This window comes from Chiloscyllium plagiosum, chromosome 2 (genome assembly GCF_004010195.1).
Source record: "Chiloscyllium plagiosum isolate BGI_BamShark_2017 chromosome 2, ASM401019v2, whole genome shotgun sequence".
NCBI classification, from domain to species: Eukaryota; Metazoa; Chordata; class Chondrichthyes; order Orectolobiformes; family Hemiscylliidae; genus Chiloscyllium; species Chiloscyllium plagiosum.
The window spans coordinates 11,319,403-11,334,983 of NC_057711.1; the positions used below are offsets into that span (position 1 = coordinate 11,319,403).

General features: G+C 39.6%; 1 protein-coding gene across 2 annotated transcripts in view; it reads right to left on the bottom strand.

Moving 5' to 3' along the window:
- The window catches only part of fam193a (family with sequence similarity 193 member A), a 227,901-nt gene that overhangs the window by 64,246 nt on the left and 148,074 nt on the right, over window positions 1-15,581 (bottom strand). For both annotated transcript variants that reach the window (XM_043704036.1, XM_043704026.1), the window contains exons 5-6: window positions 10,745-10,912; window positions 6,991-7,219 (exon numbers count right to left, since the gene is read on the bottom strand). In XM_043704036.1, coding sequence (XP_043559971.1) covers window positions 6,991-7,219; window positions 10,745-10,912 — 397 coding nt within the window. The remainder of the gene's footprint in view (window positions 1-6,990; window positions 7,220-10,744; window positions 10,913-15,581) is intronic.

Consider the following 15,581-nt stretch of genomic DNA (forward strand, 5'->3'; position numbering starts at 1 on the left):
GGAAAGAAAGAACTTTATTTAGTGCTTAGCATGCCTGCCAGGCATCCCAAAGTACTTTACAACTGAAGCACTTTGCAATTCTTGTAATTTGGAAAATCTGGTTGTCAGTTTGTACAGTGCAAGTTGCTGAAAACAGCACTGTGACAATATGATGTTGGTTGAAGAATAAATATTGGTCAGAACAATAGCCTTGTAATTTATTCCACACTCTTAATATCTGTGTTGAGGGGGGGGAATGGTCAGCCAGGTAAGCTAACTATTTCCATTTCTCATTGATAACCTCTTGAAATTGAATCCCCATTATTTGAAGTTTAGTCCAGAGTGAGCATGTTTTACCTGGATCAATTAAGTTTATAATTTGCTTGGCTTGATTTTCCCTTATTCACAAAGATAATGTGCCTAACCTGCTCCCAAAATTTCAGTTTCCTGATGCCAGGAAGTAGCTTTGCTTCCCTGTTTACCCTGAGGGTAGTTCTATGGATCAATGGATAGAATTCTCTCCTTTGAGTCAGCAGATTGTGGATTGACATCTCACTCCAGAGTCTTCACTCAATCTATAGTGACACTCAGCCATTTTGGGGTGAGGCATTAAAGTGAAGCATCCTTTGCTCTTTTGGCTGATTTTCAATTTGTGGATTTTACAAACATATGGATAAGTAGGAGGCCATTCAGCTCCTCGAGGCTGCACCCCTATAAGATCATGACTGATTTGAAAATTTCACATCCTGCCTGTCTCAATTCCCTTGTCTATACCTGGCCTTACCTGGCCAACATGATTTGTTTTCAATCTTTGTGAAAACATATGGTGGGAAGCATAATTTTATAAAATGACCAAAGAATTCAAGATTATGTTTGACATGGACTGGTTAGACCGAAGAGTCTGTTTGTGTTGTATGACTATGATCTCAATTCTGTTTGTGGGAGTTACTGATGCAGTTCCTACATTACAATAGCAATTGCACTTCAGAAATACGTAGTCAATTGTGAGTCACTTTGAGCCACCGCAGTCTTGAAAGATACTATTGAAATACATTTCATATTTGAGCACAAATAGTGTTCCCAGATTAGCTGTAGCCAACATCCTGTCAATTAAAGCAATCGAACCTGTTCAAATTTGTACCTTATCAAAATATTTTAACAACTTTTATGAAATATTAATTTATGAAATGTTTGTAAGCAATCTAAATAGTTTAGGCCCATATTGCAGAGGCATTTTGCAATGAGTGTTTGGGAGTAAAATGAAAGAAGGGAACTGCAACTTTCTGCTTTGGTGGATCAATCTATTCTGGTGACATGTTTTATGTGAAGGGAGACATTCTGTTCATAACAATACATCAGAATTGGCAAATAATATCCAAGGGTAGGGCCAATTGGTCCCTCACTAATTAGAGAAAATCTTGTGATTTGGTGCCTATTATTTGTTCATGGATATGGGTACTGCTTGCTGGGCCAGCATTTATTGCCCATCACTAATTGCCTAGAAAGCGGAGTCAACCAAATTGCAGGTCTGGAGTCATGTGGAGGTCAGACCAGGTAAGGACAGACTTACTTTCCTAAAAGGACATTAGTGAACCAGGTAGGTTTTTTCCTTAATAAGAGATGAAATTGGTTGCTATTAAGCAATCTCTTTATTCCAAATATTTACTGAAATCAATTTTCACCAATTTCCATGGTGGAATTCAAGTGTACGACTCAGAGCATTGGCCTGGGTGCCTTGTCTGTTACTCCTGTGGTATTACCATGAAGCCACTGCCTTCGTTAAAATTATATTGCAGGGAGAAATTGGACCAAAGATTTCCAGTCCAGCATCTACACTGAAAACACTTTTTTTTCATAAAAAGCAGAAGAGTGCATTAATTAAACCAAAACAATGTCTTTATGGCTGGAGCAATGCTGCAGAACTTTTCAGATCTTGAAAGTAGAGTTGATGCAGAAGATCAGCCACAATTATCAAATGGTGAAGGGGACTCAAGGGCTTGAACTTCACTACTGCTACTAACTCACAGGACCTGTTGTCCTCGTGAAGGTTGCTGGGGAAAGGAAAGCAATTTTGAGGAACAGTAGTGAGTATAAGCCTGTCAGTAAACCTCCCTTGCATATAACGACATTTGCGATTTTTGAGAAGAATTGTAGCTCAGATTGAGGCTCTGGTTGTAAGTTTGCTCGCTGAGCTGGAAGGTGTGTTTTCAGATGTTTCGTCATCATGTTAGGTAACATCATCAGTGAGCCTCCGCTGAAGCGTTGGTATTATGTCCCACTTTTTATTTGTGTGTCTTGGTTTCTTAAGGTGGCTGATATTATTTCCAGTTCTTTTTCCTCAGGGGACGGAAGATGGGGTCCAAATCGATGCGTTTATTGAAGTTCCAGTTAGAATGCCAGTCATCTAGGAATTCCCATCCATGTATCTGTTAGCTTGTCCTATGATGGATATTTTAGAAGAAACCTACAACACCATCAACAATATCCTTACTGGCATAATATTCACAAAAGAGGAAGAGAACGATAACAGACTCCCATTCCTAGATGTCACAGTAGAACAAACACAGACCAAATACTTAACTAGAGAAGCAATCACCGCAAAACCCACCAACTGAGCTGCATCAGGACATTATTTCAATGAGCCATAACATACTGCAACACCCAGGAACTATGAACAGCTGAAGAAAAATACCTATACAGCGTATTCAGGAAGAATTGATATCCAATAAGCCCAGTCTGCAGATTTCTCAACAACAAACTCAAACAAGCAGACACAACATGCCCAGAACCTCTAACCACATTACCTTACATCAAAGGCATCTCTGAAATGACGTCCAGACTACTCAGACCCCTTCGCATCATGGTAGCCCACAAACCTACCAAAACAATTGAACAGTGGCTGACGAACCAAAAAGACCCTAAACAAACAACCAGCAAAACGAATGCCATTTACAAAATACCATGCAAGGACTGTAACAAACACTACATTGGCCAAACAGAGAGAAAACTAGCCACCAGGATAAACAAACACCAACTAGCCACCAAAAGATGTGATCCACTATCACTAATATCCTTACATACAGACGAAGAATGACCCCACTTTGACTGGGACAGCACATCCATTGGAGGACAAGCGAAACAGAGACATGCACAGGAATTTCTAGAGGCCTGGCAATCTAACCGGAACTCTATCAGTAAACACACCGATTCTGACCCCATCTACCATCCTCTGAGAAAAAGAAACGGAAATGATATCAGCCACCTGAAGAAACCATGACACAAATAGAAAGTGGGATGTAACACCAGCATTTCACTGGAGGCTCACTGATGATGTTATCTAGTATTGTGATGAAACATTTGAAAAAAGCCTTTTAGCTCGGTGAGCAAACTTATAAGCAGAATATAATGACCTGTTAGCTGCTTTCTACCAGTCTGATGGATTGTACCAATGCTTTGTCACTTGATTTCCCAATCTTGGAAGAAAGGAAACTGAAGTGGCTTGATTATTGTTGTTTAACATGGTCAACTTAATCTTCAAGAAAGTTTGTACTTAGCCAGTAAGACTAATTATTTGCTCAGGCACATCCATATGTGACATAAAGGCTATTAGTGCAGATTAGTGCATCCGGGTGTCACTACTTGATAACAGGAAAATGCCAACACCATCTATGGCCAGCATGCACTGTCCTGACCAATGGCTAGAAGTTTGACAACAGTGACTGCAGTAGCCAATACAGACAATTTTCAATGCTTGCAAGCTTCATGTTTGGCACTTGCGACAGAAAAAGATTCTGCCACAAATCGGCCTCTACATAGTGCATCTTTTGCTGACGTATGAAGACAGTGCATCCGAATTGGATTTTGTTTTTGTCTTCCTCCTTTCATACATGGAAGAATGCTGAATGAGTGGGATTGAAGGATAAATAGTGCAATTTCTCACAGTCAAAAGTTAGTTTAGAATAGTTGGGAACTGGGAGAAGTATCAAGGCTTGGTTTTTGCATTGAAATCTTACAAACTTAATTCTGCAAGCCCCCGGTTTATCCTCCCTGTAGAACATGTTAAACAACTGTATACTCGTAAATGCTACAATGAAACTTTAGAATTGAATGGATTAGGTCACTGATCTACCCGAGACTTAAATCTAACCAAATCTTTAGAAATACTGTGTGTAATTCCGGTCTCCCTGCTATAAGAAAGATTATATAAAATTTGAAAGGGTTCAGAAAAGGTTTACAAGGATTTTGCCAGGGTTGGAGGGTTTGAGCTACAGGGAGAGGCTGAATAGACTGGGGCTGTTTTCCCTGGAGCTTCAGAGGCTGAGGGGGACCTTAGAAGTTCATAAAAATCATGAGAGGCATAGATAGGGTAAATAGACAAGGTCTTTTGCCTGGGGTGGGAGAGTCCAAAACTAGAGGGCAGAGACTTAAGGTGAGGGGGGTAAAGACTTAAAAAGGGACCTAAGGGGCAGCTTTTTCATGCAGAGGGTGGTGCTTGTGTGGGAATGAGCTGCCAGAGGAAGTGGAGGAGGCAGGTACAATTATAACATTTATAAGGCATCTGAATGGGTATATGAATGGGAGGGTTTAGAGGGATATAGGTCAAATGCTGGCAAATGGGACTAGATTAATTTAGGATATTTGGTCAGCATGGATATGTTGGACTGAAAGGTCTGTTTCCATGCTGTACAGCTGTATGATTCGATAACCAAAAAGTGAGGAATTAAACTTAAGGGAAAATTAGGACAAGCTGCACAAGATCGATGTCCAAATTGCCTTACCATAGAATTCAGTCATGATCTAATATTATTTTCCCAGTTTGACTCTATCTCCCCTTATAACCTTACCAAACTGAAAACTGTTTTAGTTACCCCAAAATCTACAGACCTCTCAGAGGAGTGTTCCAGATTTCGACTATTCTGTGTGAAACTGTTTGCCCTATTTCTCTCCTGACTGGCTTAGCTCCAATTCTAATACTATTTTCCATTCAGAGGCAAAAAGTTCTTCTGGATCAGCATCAGTCCCGGTGAAGGATTAGAAGACATTAGGGACAATACTGAAAATATTCACGAGAAAGTTTCATGTCCTTTGAACCAATCTCCTGATCAGGTCTGCTCTCAACCTTCTTTGAAAACTTTCCAATATTTCCTTTTAAATCATAAGAGATCTGGCCATAGTAGACAGTGCGAAACCAATCACATTAGAGGGAATATCAAGAAGCAGAAAACACTGACTTAAGATGATTAACAAAAGAGATAGTATGACATGAGAAGACTTTTGTAGTGAATGTTTAGAATTCAAAATGCATTGTGTGATGGAGGCAGAGGCTTATAAAATCATGAGGGGCATGGATAGGATAAATAGACAAAGTCTTTTCCCTGGGATGGGGGAGTCCAGAACTAGAGGGCATAGGTTTAGGGTGAGAGGGCAAAGGTATAAAAGGGACCTAAGGGACAATCTTTTTTCTTAGTGCGTGTATGGAATTGGCTGCCAGAGGAAGTGGTGGAGCCACTTATTTAAATTACAACATTTAAATTGCATCTGGGTGGGTATATGAATAGGAAGGGTTTAGAAGGATGTGGGCCAAATGGGACCAGCTTAATTTAAGATATCTGGTCAGCGTGGATGAGTTGGACCAAAAGGTGTTTCCTTGATGTATATCTTGATGAGAATGCTATGTTTAACAGGGAAAGCATTTGAGTTTGAATCATCGTCAAGGGAAGTTAAATCATGAGAGGAAAGGAAAACAGCAACCATGTTTACTAGCACGGATTCGATGTGCCAAAGGGTCTCTTGTCATGTAATATACACCACTACTTTTATAGTATGAAATGACAGATCAGACAAAGTTAAACTCTATCTGACTAAAAAGAGCAGATCTGCACAATGCAAAAAAGGGATCCAGTCAAAATAAACTGAGTTAAAAACAGAAGATAAACATGCATCAAAAATATCACTTTGTATTCTGCAAGAGGATCAAAAGAAGTGGAAGCCGAGTCACTGATTATTTTAGACAGAGCTAGATCGATTCCTGATAAGCAATGGGTGAAAGGTTATTTGGAATGGGTGGAAATGTGGAGTAGTCAGGTCAGCTATAATTTAATTGTATGGCAGAGCAGGTTCAAAGGCTGAATGGCCTACTCCTGATACATAGGTTCATACGAGTCAAAAATAGGAAATAAATTCCAAATGGAGAAAAAAATTAAAAAAAAACAAAAGAAGAAAGATTTAATATCATATCAACCTTCAGTTCAAAAGGGTTCAACAATCTCTTCTGCTAAGTGACTGATGAGCAGAAATGGTTAACCTCCACCATATTTTGATTAAAGCCCTTGTTAATTCTGGATCTCTCATTTAATGTCCTCTTAAATGTTTCTATTCTGGTGAAAGAAGTTCCAGTTGCTCATGTCTCAAATGTACATCTTATCCCTGGTATCAGCTCAGTGAAACTCTGGCGCATTCTTAAAAGCTTTCCAAAAACAAGACATGCAAAACTGGATAAAATATTCTAACTACAGCCCTGTTAACAAGTACTGTTCAGTAGTCTCTTACTGCTTTACTGTTATGCCCCAACTTTCTCATTTTTGTCTATTGTTTAAACATTTATGTATCTGTACCCCGTGACTTTCTCCTCCTAAACACATTTATTGTATTACCGTTGTATGTTTGACACTTTGCATTTCCTCCTGAAATCAAATTTCATCTAACATTTATGCCCAATTTGTTAATCTGCCTCAGGTTTGCAGAATTCACTCAGTGTTCTACATCATGAACTACAATTCCTAATTTGCAAAAGCTGCAATTTCGGCTCAGTTCGAAAAGATTACGTGAAATAACTGTTGAACATTTTGGCAATAAACAATTTTTAGGAATAAATGCTGTCTTTGGACTGATTCTGAAGTCCTTGGAGGTCTTCACACATTTGTGATGCTATTCTGACCTTCATAGATGTGGGTAATAGGCCTGATAAATTGATGCAGAGTATTGTGGCAATAGCTTGTTCTTGTAACTTACCAGTGTAATGAGGAAGGTGCTGATTGTGCGAGCAGCTTGACAGAGTGCGCTGTATTCCTCCAATAAGAGCGAGATGAACTGATGAGCCTGTGGTGGGCCCTGCGCCACAGTTGTGACCTTGGACCCAAGTGACAAATGTCGGAGCAAGCGTACCTTCATTTCCAAAACATACTCTCTGGCCTGCTGTTCTAAACGTTGGTATAGCTGGTAGGGGTCCCGTTCACATAACCTAAGGCCAAGGAAACAAATAAAAAAGACAGCACATTAAACATCTACAAGTCTCCATTTTCACATTAAAAACAAAACTATATGTGTATAAAAATAATTAAGCCTACTCCAGCAGGCATTCATACATCAGGAATACAGTCAAGTGAGGGAGTACAGTGTAAGCCTCGCGACATATTACATCTCATTCACAACACATGCGAGTTAACGTTTTGGTTTAGAGACTTCCAATGCAAAGTGCCTTTTTGTGCTATGCATAATTTTATTTTGTATGGTATTCTACATCATTTAATGTAATTATCTACGATAATTAAAATTTGTCATGAACAAATGGAGTTTAACAGAGTTAATCATTCGAATGGAGAACAGCAGGAAGAGAAATCCAAATTTATGCAAGCCCAAACTGATCAAAAGTTGCTACAAAGTTTAATGACTTCCATATCAACAGAGCACAAAAGTATTCAAGGGCTTGGTTTCCACTACCTTAACAGGAGGAGTTCCAAAGTCTCATGACCCTCGAAAATTTTCTCATCTGCTTGAATGGATGAACCCTGATTTTAGAACAGGGCTCCTAACTCTTGATTCTTTTAGAAGAACAATGTCCTTTCCACTCTGACCATGCCAAGATGATCCCAAATCTTCTATGTTTCAATCAAGTCATTGTTTACTCCTCTGAACTCAAGTGGATAGAAGTCTATTTTCCTTTTCTTCATAAGGCTACGCTCTGGTAAACCTTGAGTAAATTGCTTTGAAAGCATTTATATCCTTAATCAGGAAAACCAATATTATACACAGTACTCAGACATCGCACCTCAGACACAGTGACCTGTATGAGTGAAACAGATCTCCCTACTTTTATATTCAATTCCTCTGGGGAAAAAAAAATTCTATGAACTTGCTTATTACTTGCTGTATTGGCATGCCAGCTTTGTGATTCATGCACTAGAACACTCAGATTCCACTGCATTTGGGAGCTCAGCAATCTCTTACCATTTAGATCATATGCTTTTTTATTCTATCAACCAAAATTGACAATTTCAGTTTCACTTATTCCCAGATTATATTCTTTCACAGCATTTTTGCCAACTGGATAAAGAGGAACCTGTAGATGCACTATACTAGGATTTCTAGAAAGCATTTAACAACATTTTACACCAAAGGTTATCGTGGAAAATAAAAGCTCATTTCATAGGGGTACCATATTTACATGGAAAGATGATTGCCTGATTGTCACAAAACAGTAGGCATGACTGGTGTGATGGGTAGGATGTGGTGAATGGACTTCCAAAGGGGTCTGAAACCAAAAGAGAAAATGCTGGAAAATCTCAGCAAGTCTGGCAGCATCTGTAAGGAAAGAAAAGTGCTGATGTTTCGAGTCCAACTGACCGTTTGTCAAACCTTTGACAAACGGTCAGTTAGACTCGAAACATCAGTTCTTTTCTCTCCTTACAGATGCTGCCAGACTTGCTGAGATTTTCCAGCATTTTCTCTTGTGGTTTCAGATTCCAGCATCTGCAGTAATTTGCTTTTATCCAAAGGGGTCTGAGCTGGCTGTCATCTTCATACAATTTGCATCAATGGCTTAGGTGAGGGGAGGAAAAGCATGATAGTTAAATTGTCAGACAACACCAATTTAGGTAGAAATGTAAATTGAGAGGAAGATTCAAGAAAGTTGTGGACAAATGTTGACAAGCTGAGAGTGGATAAAGAAAAATCAGGCAGATGGAGTATAATGTGGGAAAATGTAAAGAATCTGACTTGGGCAGGAATTTAAAAATGCAAAGTTCGAATTAAATGAAGAATAAATGTAGAATTCCAAGGTGCAGAGATATTTAGGTTTTCTGGTGCATGAGTTGCAATAAGTTAGGATGTAGGTCAACATGAAATCAAAAGGATTATAGGAACATTATCCTTTACTCTGAAAGGAACTGAAATAAGGATAAAAGGAAGGACATTGTGCTTCATTCTACAGGGCATTGGTGAGACCAGCAGAGAAATATTTGCGCAGTTTTGTTCTCCTTATTTAAGGAAGGATTATAAATACACTGCAGGCGGTATAGAAATGGTTTGGGAGATTGATACCTGGAAAGAGCAGGTTGTTAGAAGGATAAGTTGGACTGGATGCTTGTTTGGACTGGAGTTTAGAAGATTGAGAGGTGACTTGGGTTGAAATGATGAGATCCAGAATGGCATGGAAAAGGTATTTTCTCTACTGGGTCAGTCTAGAACTTAGGGACACTTTTAAAAGTTACGGGTCACCCCCTTTTAAGACAGATGAGATTTTCCTTTTCTCTCAGAGGATTGTGCAGGTCTGGAACTCTTTGCTTCAGATGGTGCTGGAGGCAGGATCATGGAATATTTTTAAAATAGAAGTTGATAGATTCTCGTTAAGCAGAGGAATGAATGAATTGGGGATGGCTAGGAGTATGCATGATCTTATTGAATGGCAGAGCAGATTCATGGGGCTGAATGGTCTACTTCTGATCCTATTTCAGATGTTCACTCACTTAATTCTTCTATACCTTTTTGCAGCCTTGTGTCACCTTCACAACTTACCATCTACTTAGCTTTATGTCATCAATTTGGCAACCATACTATGCAACCTTTCATCCAAGTCAATTGTACAAATTATATAAACATGCGAAATCCCTGCAGAACAGTACTCATTACATTTTGCAAGCCTGAAAAAGACTATACTTCAAATTTACTCTCTTCTACTCATTAGCCAGCCGACCTTCCGTACAAATCTATTCTAGTCCCTACATCACAAGCTTTTATTTCCTACACAACTTTTGAAGTGGCACTTCATCCAATAAAGCGTATCCATTGGTTCTCCTATATCTGTAGCAGTGGTTATTTCCTCAAAGAACATCAAATAGGTTGGTTAAACACAATTTCACATTCACAAAATCAAATTGACCGTACCCAATTATCTTGAATTTACCCAAGTGCCATGTTATAACGTATTTAATAGATTCTAATATTCTTTCTTTCTTACAGATGTTAAGCTAACTGGCCTGCAGTTTCCTGCTTTCATTCTTGAATGAAAGATTCACATTTGTTAATTTCTAATTTAATGGGACCCTTCCTACAATAGAGAGATTTTTGAAAATTAAAACTACTTAATTAACTATCTCACTAGCCACTTCTTTTAAGACCCTTGACATTTTCAACAAGTGTACCTAATTCAATCATTAAATGAGCATTCATAAAACAAAAAACATTGAACAGGAAGAGAACAAGGTTCTGCCTTTTCTGTTCTTTGTATCTCTTCCTTTGAATCTTTAGAAATTACTTGGTAATGCCTTGGTTAACATTCACAGAGAAATGGCACAACATTTAAAGATGTACATAAGCAAATTTAGCATCCCAAATTAAATCTTCCAACTTGTCTTTTGTACAGAGTATTTTCAATGGCTCCGCCTTGGATTGGTCAACCATCCAATGAGAAAATGAATTTTTAAAAAGGGTTTTTCATGCAACTACAGGGATTTCCACAATACATTTTCATAAATTATTAACCACCAACCTGTCTACCAGTTCTTTCATTCCCTCCTTATCTGGCACCAACGATTGATCCTGATCATCAGCTAACGGTGTCCCAGCTTGGCGATAAATACATCGAACCATGTATCGTACCTCTGACCAATAATGCTGAAGCTGTTGAGATTCACGCTCGTTCTCTGCTGATATTTCTCTGCAAAAGGGAATATTCAGTAAATATTATCTCGCTCTTCAAGGACAAAATATTCACAATTTTAAGCAACCACTTCCTTGAAACAACTCCTGTTCACAAAACAGAGCCTACACACTGATTAAACTGTGCATCTTCAAGCTACTGAGAGGCACGTAAATTTGGAGCCAGGCAGCTTAGAAGCAACGTCAGGAGCACATCCTCACATTAAGAGTAGTGGACATTCAAAACACACTCCTCCAAACTGCGATTGAGACCATGCAACAGTGAAAATGTCAAAATTGAGATCACCTTGTCTTTGTGAAGCGATAATATTTAAGGTTATTGAATCCAAACCAGGTAAATGAAATTAAAATACACATTTGATCTTGAGTTTAAGGAGTGAGTATACACTCCTGTTTTTAATTTCCTGTTCACATTAGAACAAATTGCAGTTATTGAATCAAATTCTGTAACTTGTAAAGCTACTCTAAAATTGATTACTTGCTCTTGCTCGTGAAGATGCAGAGGAAATATCCAATTTTCCCATTCATCATTCCCATTCCAGCAATGATCTTTATTTTTCTTGCCTCAACTCCACCTTCATATCTGCCACCCATTCAGGATCGTAGGCACTCAGAAGTACCTCCACATAAACATCTATTCTCTGCACACAAGCTTGAACAAAATTGTCACCAAACTATTCCACTACAGAAGTCATCACTATAAAGTCAAACCAATCCTTAAATAACATCCAAGTATGTAAATCTCCAGTATTTGAATTGGCAACTATTAGGCTGACAATTATTCAACTTGGCAAACGTCAGATTCAAATTCAATGCTCCGGCTCACATTAATCCCCACAGTAACTCTGATTATTGACAAATCAAGGAGTTATGCTGTATTTAAGGACAATTAAGTATTAAAGAAACTGAAGGAAAAAATGCCTTGCACTCAAATAAGCAACACTGCCTAGTTACACATAACTTAATAAAAATCCACACATTTAGCTGTGAAGATTGGGAAACTGAAGATGTTGAACTGATTAAGAAAGAAATGCCACTTTCGTTACCACGAAGTGAAGGAACAAGTTGGGAAGGGAGGAGGGAAGGACAAAAATGATACTTCCAAGAAGAATTGTAATATGATTCAATGTGGCTACCAACAGAAGCTGCTGGGCTAAAAAAGCTATTTCAACCTTGAGTTACGTGAAGGTCCCTCACTACCTTAACTTAATGAGGGTCTACAACATCATTGTCATGATTATTCTCAGTTTGTGAAACATTGGAAAATCTTTGTTCCAATGCACTAACCTGTAACAACCTCAGTGTTTTTTTTATATCGATGACCCAAATCCATGCACAACCACATCTATACAAGTATTCTAGAACACAGTAATCGAGTCATCAGTGTTCTCTAAAAGCACACCACGAACACCTATTTACATTTCTAAAGGTACATAAAAATACAGACGAATCATTCAACTGTGTATTAAAAACAGGCAAATGACCATGAAATAGCCAATTTGCTGAGGCTGCAATGTAACAATGCATACTTGCAAGGACGGATCTCAGGCCTCAACTGTGTAAATGGTGTGCAACATTCATCAGTGAGGCAGAAGTCACTATTTTGGAGAGGGATAGATGAACTGAAAGCTACATAGCTCACAAAAGCACAAAAATCAAGAGGTCATTCAGCCTTCTAGAGACTGTTCCACTATTCATGGCAATCGGATTTCTAGCCTCAACTCCACCTTCATATCTGCCACCCATTCTCATCCCAATTTCCAGCAGCCTGATCCACAACTTTGTGGGTTACAATGCTTCAGGTACAAATCCAAGTTCCTTTTAAAACAGGTTTCAACCTCAGCTACTAAAAGCAGCAGCAAATTACGGGTGCCAACTACCCTTCAAGTGAGAAAACTTTTCCTGGTAGAATCCTTTTATCAATCATCTGAAATAAACCTTTTTGCCAAGGAAAATATTCTATTCAAACCCTTTCATTATTTTGTACATCTCAAATAAGTTACTCTTCAGTCTCCTGTGTTCTAAGGAAAACAATCCTAGCCTTTGCAATCTTTCTTCTTTAAATTTCAATCTGTAATGTAGTCTCCCTGCAGCATTTACTGTGTTGACCAGAGCAGTACACAAAACTCAAGTGCAGGCCAATCAGTGTCTGATATAGTTCCAACGTTATATCCCTGCTTTTGTATTCAATACCTTGCCCAATGATAGAACGCATCCCAGACACCTTCTTCACTACCTTATCTACCTACCTTTCCCCTTAAATGGAGCTGTGGACATACCACATCAAAATGTTCTATAATTTCCTTATTATCTGTGTTCGAAACTCCAATATGTACAGGTCCAAACTTTTCAACATTTCCGTTTATGACAACCTCTTCAACCCAGAAACTGAGCTGTTTCATACATGTACTTTGTGTACTAACCTTTTACGTGGTTCAATGCCTTATGAAAATCGAGGTACACCACATCCACAGGTTAGAATTATAGAATCCCTACAGTGTAGTTAGAGGCCATTCAGTCCATCATGTCTCCACTGACCTTCCAGACACCATCCCATCCTATCCTTACAGCCCTGTATTTACCGTGGCACATCCCTGGATAGCGCAATTTAGTATGGTCAATCCACCTAACCTGTACTTCTTTGGACTGTGGGAGGAAATCAGACTCCTGGCAGAAACCTATGTAGACACGGGGAGAACATGCAAGCTCCTCACAGACAGCCATCCAAGGCTGGTATCAACTCAGATCCCTGGTGGTGTAAGATGGGAGTGTTAACCACACAGCCACCATGCCACCCCTCAGCTCCTCTTATCATTTCAAGGAATTCTAATAAATAAGTCAAATAATGATTCCACCAAAATTGGAGGTGTAGTGGACAGCGAAGGGGGCTACCTCAGATTACAACAGGATCTGGACCAGATGGGCCAATGGGCTGAGAAGTGGCAGATGGAGTTTAAATCAGATAAATGCAATATTGCGTGCAATTCTGGTCTCCTTCCTATCGGAAAGATGTTGTGAAACTTGAAAGGGTTCAGAAAAGATTCACAAGGATGTTGCCAAGGTTGGAGGATCTGAGCTACAGGGAGAGGCTGAACAGGCTGGGGCTGTTTTCCCTGGAGCGTTGGAGGCTGAGGGGTGACCTTATAGAGGTTTACAAAATCATGAGGAGCATGGATAGGATAAATAGGCAAAGTCTTTTCCCTAGGGTCGGGGAGTCCAGACTAGAGGGCATAGGTTTAGGGTGAGAGGGGAAAGATATTAGAGACCTAAGGGGCAACTTTTTCACGCAGAGTGTGGTACGTGTATGGAATGAGCTGCCAGAGGATGTGTGGAGGCTGGTAAAATTGCAAGATTTAAGAGACATTTGGATGGGTATATGAATAGGAAGGGTTTGGAGGGATATGGGCCAGGTGCTGGCAGGTGGGACGAGATTGGGTTGGGATATCTGGTCGGCGTGGACGGGTTGGACCAAAGGGTCTGTTTCCATGCTGTACATCTCTATGACTCTCACATAACCATGTTGATTCTGCCTCATTGGATTAGGTTTCCTAAATTGTCTTGCAATAACTGCCCAACTGCCTAACATTTTCCTAGAACAGGTGTACGGTTAAATGGTTTGTAGCTTACTGCTCTGTCTACCTCCTTTAGTTCAAAAGAGGGACTCTTAGTGATTTTCTAAAACTGCAACTTCAGTTCTAATACACAGGGTCCATAAGACCATAAGAAATAGGAGTACAAGTAAGGCAATTCAATCATGGCTGATGGGCATTTCAATGACACTTACCCGCACTCTCCCATATCCCTTAATTCCTTGCGAGATTAAGAATTTATCAATTCCTGCCTTGAAGACATTTAACGTCCCAGCCTCCACTGCGCTCCTTGGCAGTGAATTCCACAGGCCCACCACTCTCTGGTTGAAGAAATGTCTCCTCATTTCCGTTTTAAAGTGACCCCCACTAATTCTAAGGCTGTGCCCATGAGTCCTAGACTCCCCATCAGACAGAAACAATTTCCCAGCGTCCACCTTCTGATCAGTTCCTGTGGATTGGAGGGTAGCTAATGTTGTACCACTTTTTAAGAAAGGTGGGAGAGAGAAAGCAGGAAATTATAGACCAGTTAGTCTGACCTCAATGGTGGGAAAGATGCTGGAGTCTATTATAAAGGATGAAATTACGACACATCTGGCTAGTAGTAACAGGATAGGACAGAGTCAGCATGGATTTATGAAGGGGAAATCATGCTTGACTAATCTTCTGGAATTTTTTGAGGATGTAACTCTGAAGATGGACGAGGGAGATCCAGTAGATGTAGTGTACCTGGACTTTAAGAAAACTTTTGATAAAGTCCCACATAGGAGGTAAGTGAGCAAAATTAGGGCGCATGGTATTGGGGGCAAAGTACTAACTTCGATTGAAGGTTGGTTGGCTGATAGGAAACAAAGAGTAGTGATAAACGGCTCCATTTCAGAATGGCAGGCAGTGACCAGTGGGGTACCACAGGGATCAGTGCTGGGACCGCAGCTATTTACAATATATGTTAATGATATAGAAGATGGTATTAGCAATAACATTAGCAAATTTGCTGATGATACAAAGCTGGGTGGCAGGGTGAAAAGTGATGAGGATGTTAGGAGATTACAGGGTGACCTGAACAAGTTAGGTGAGTGG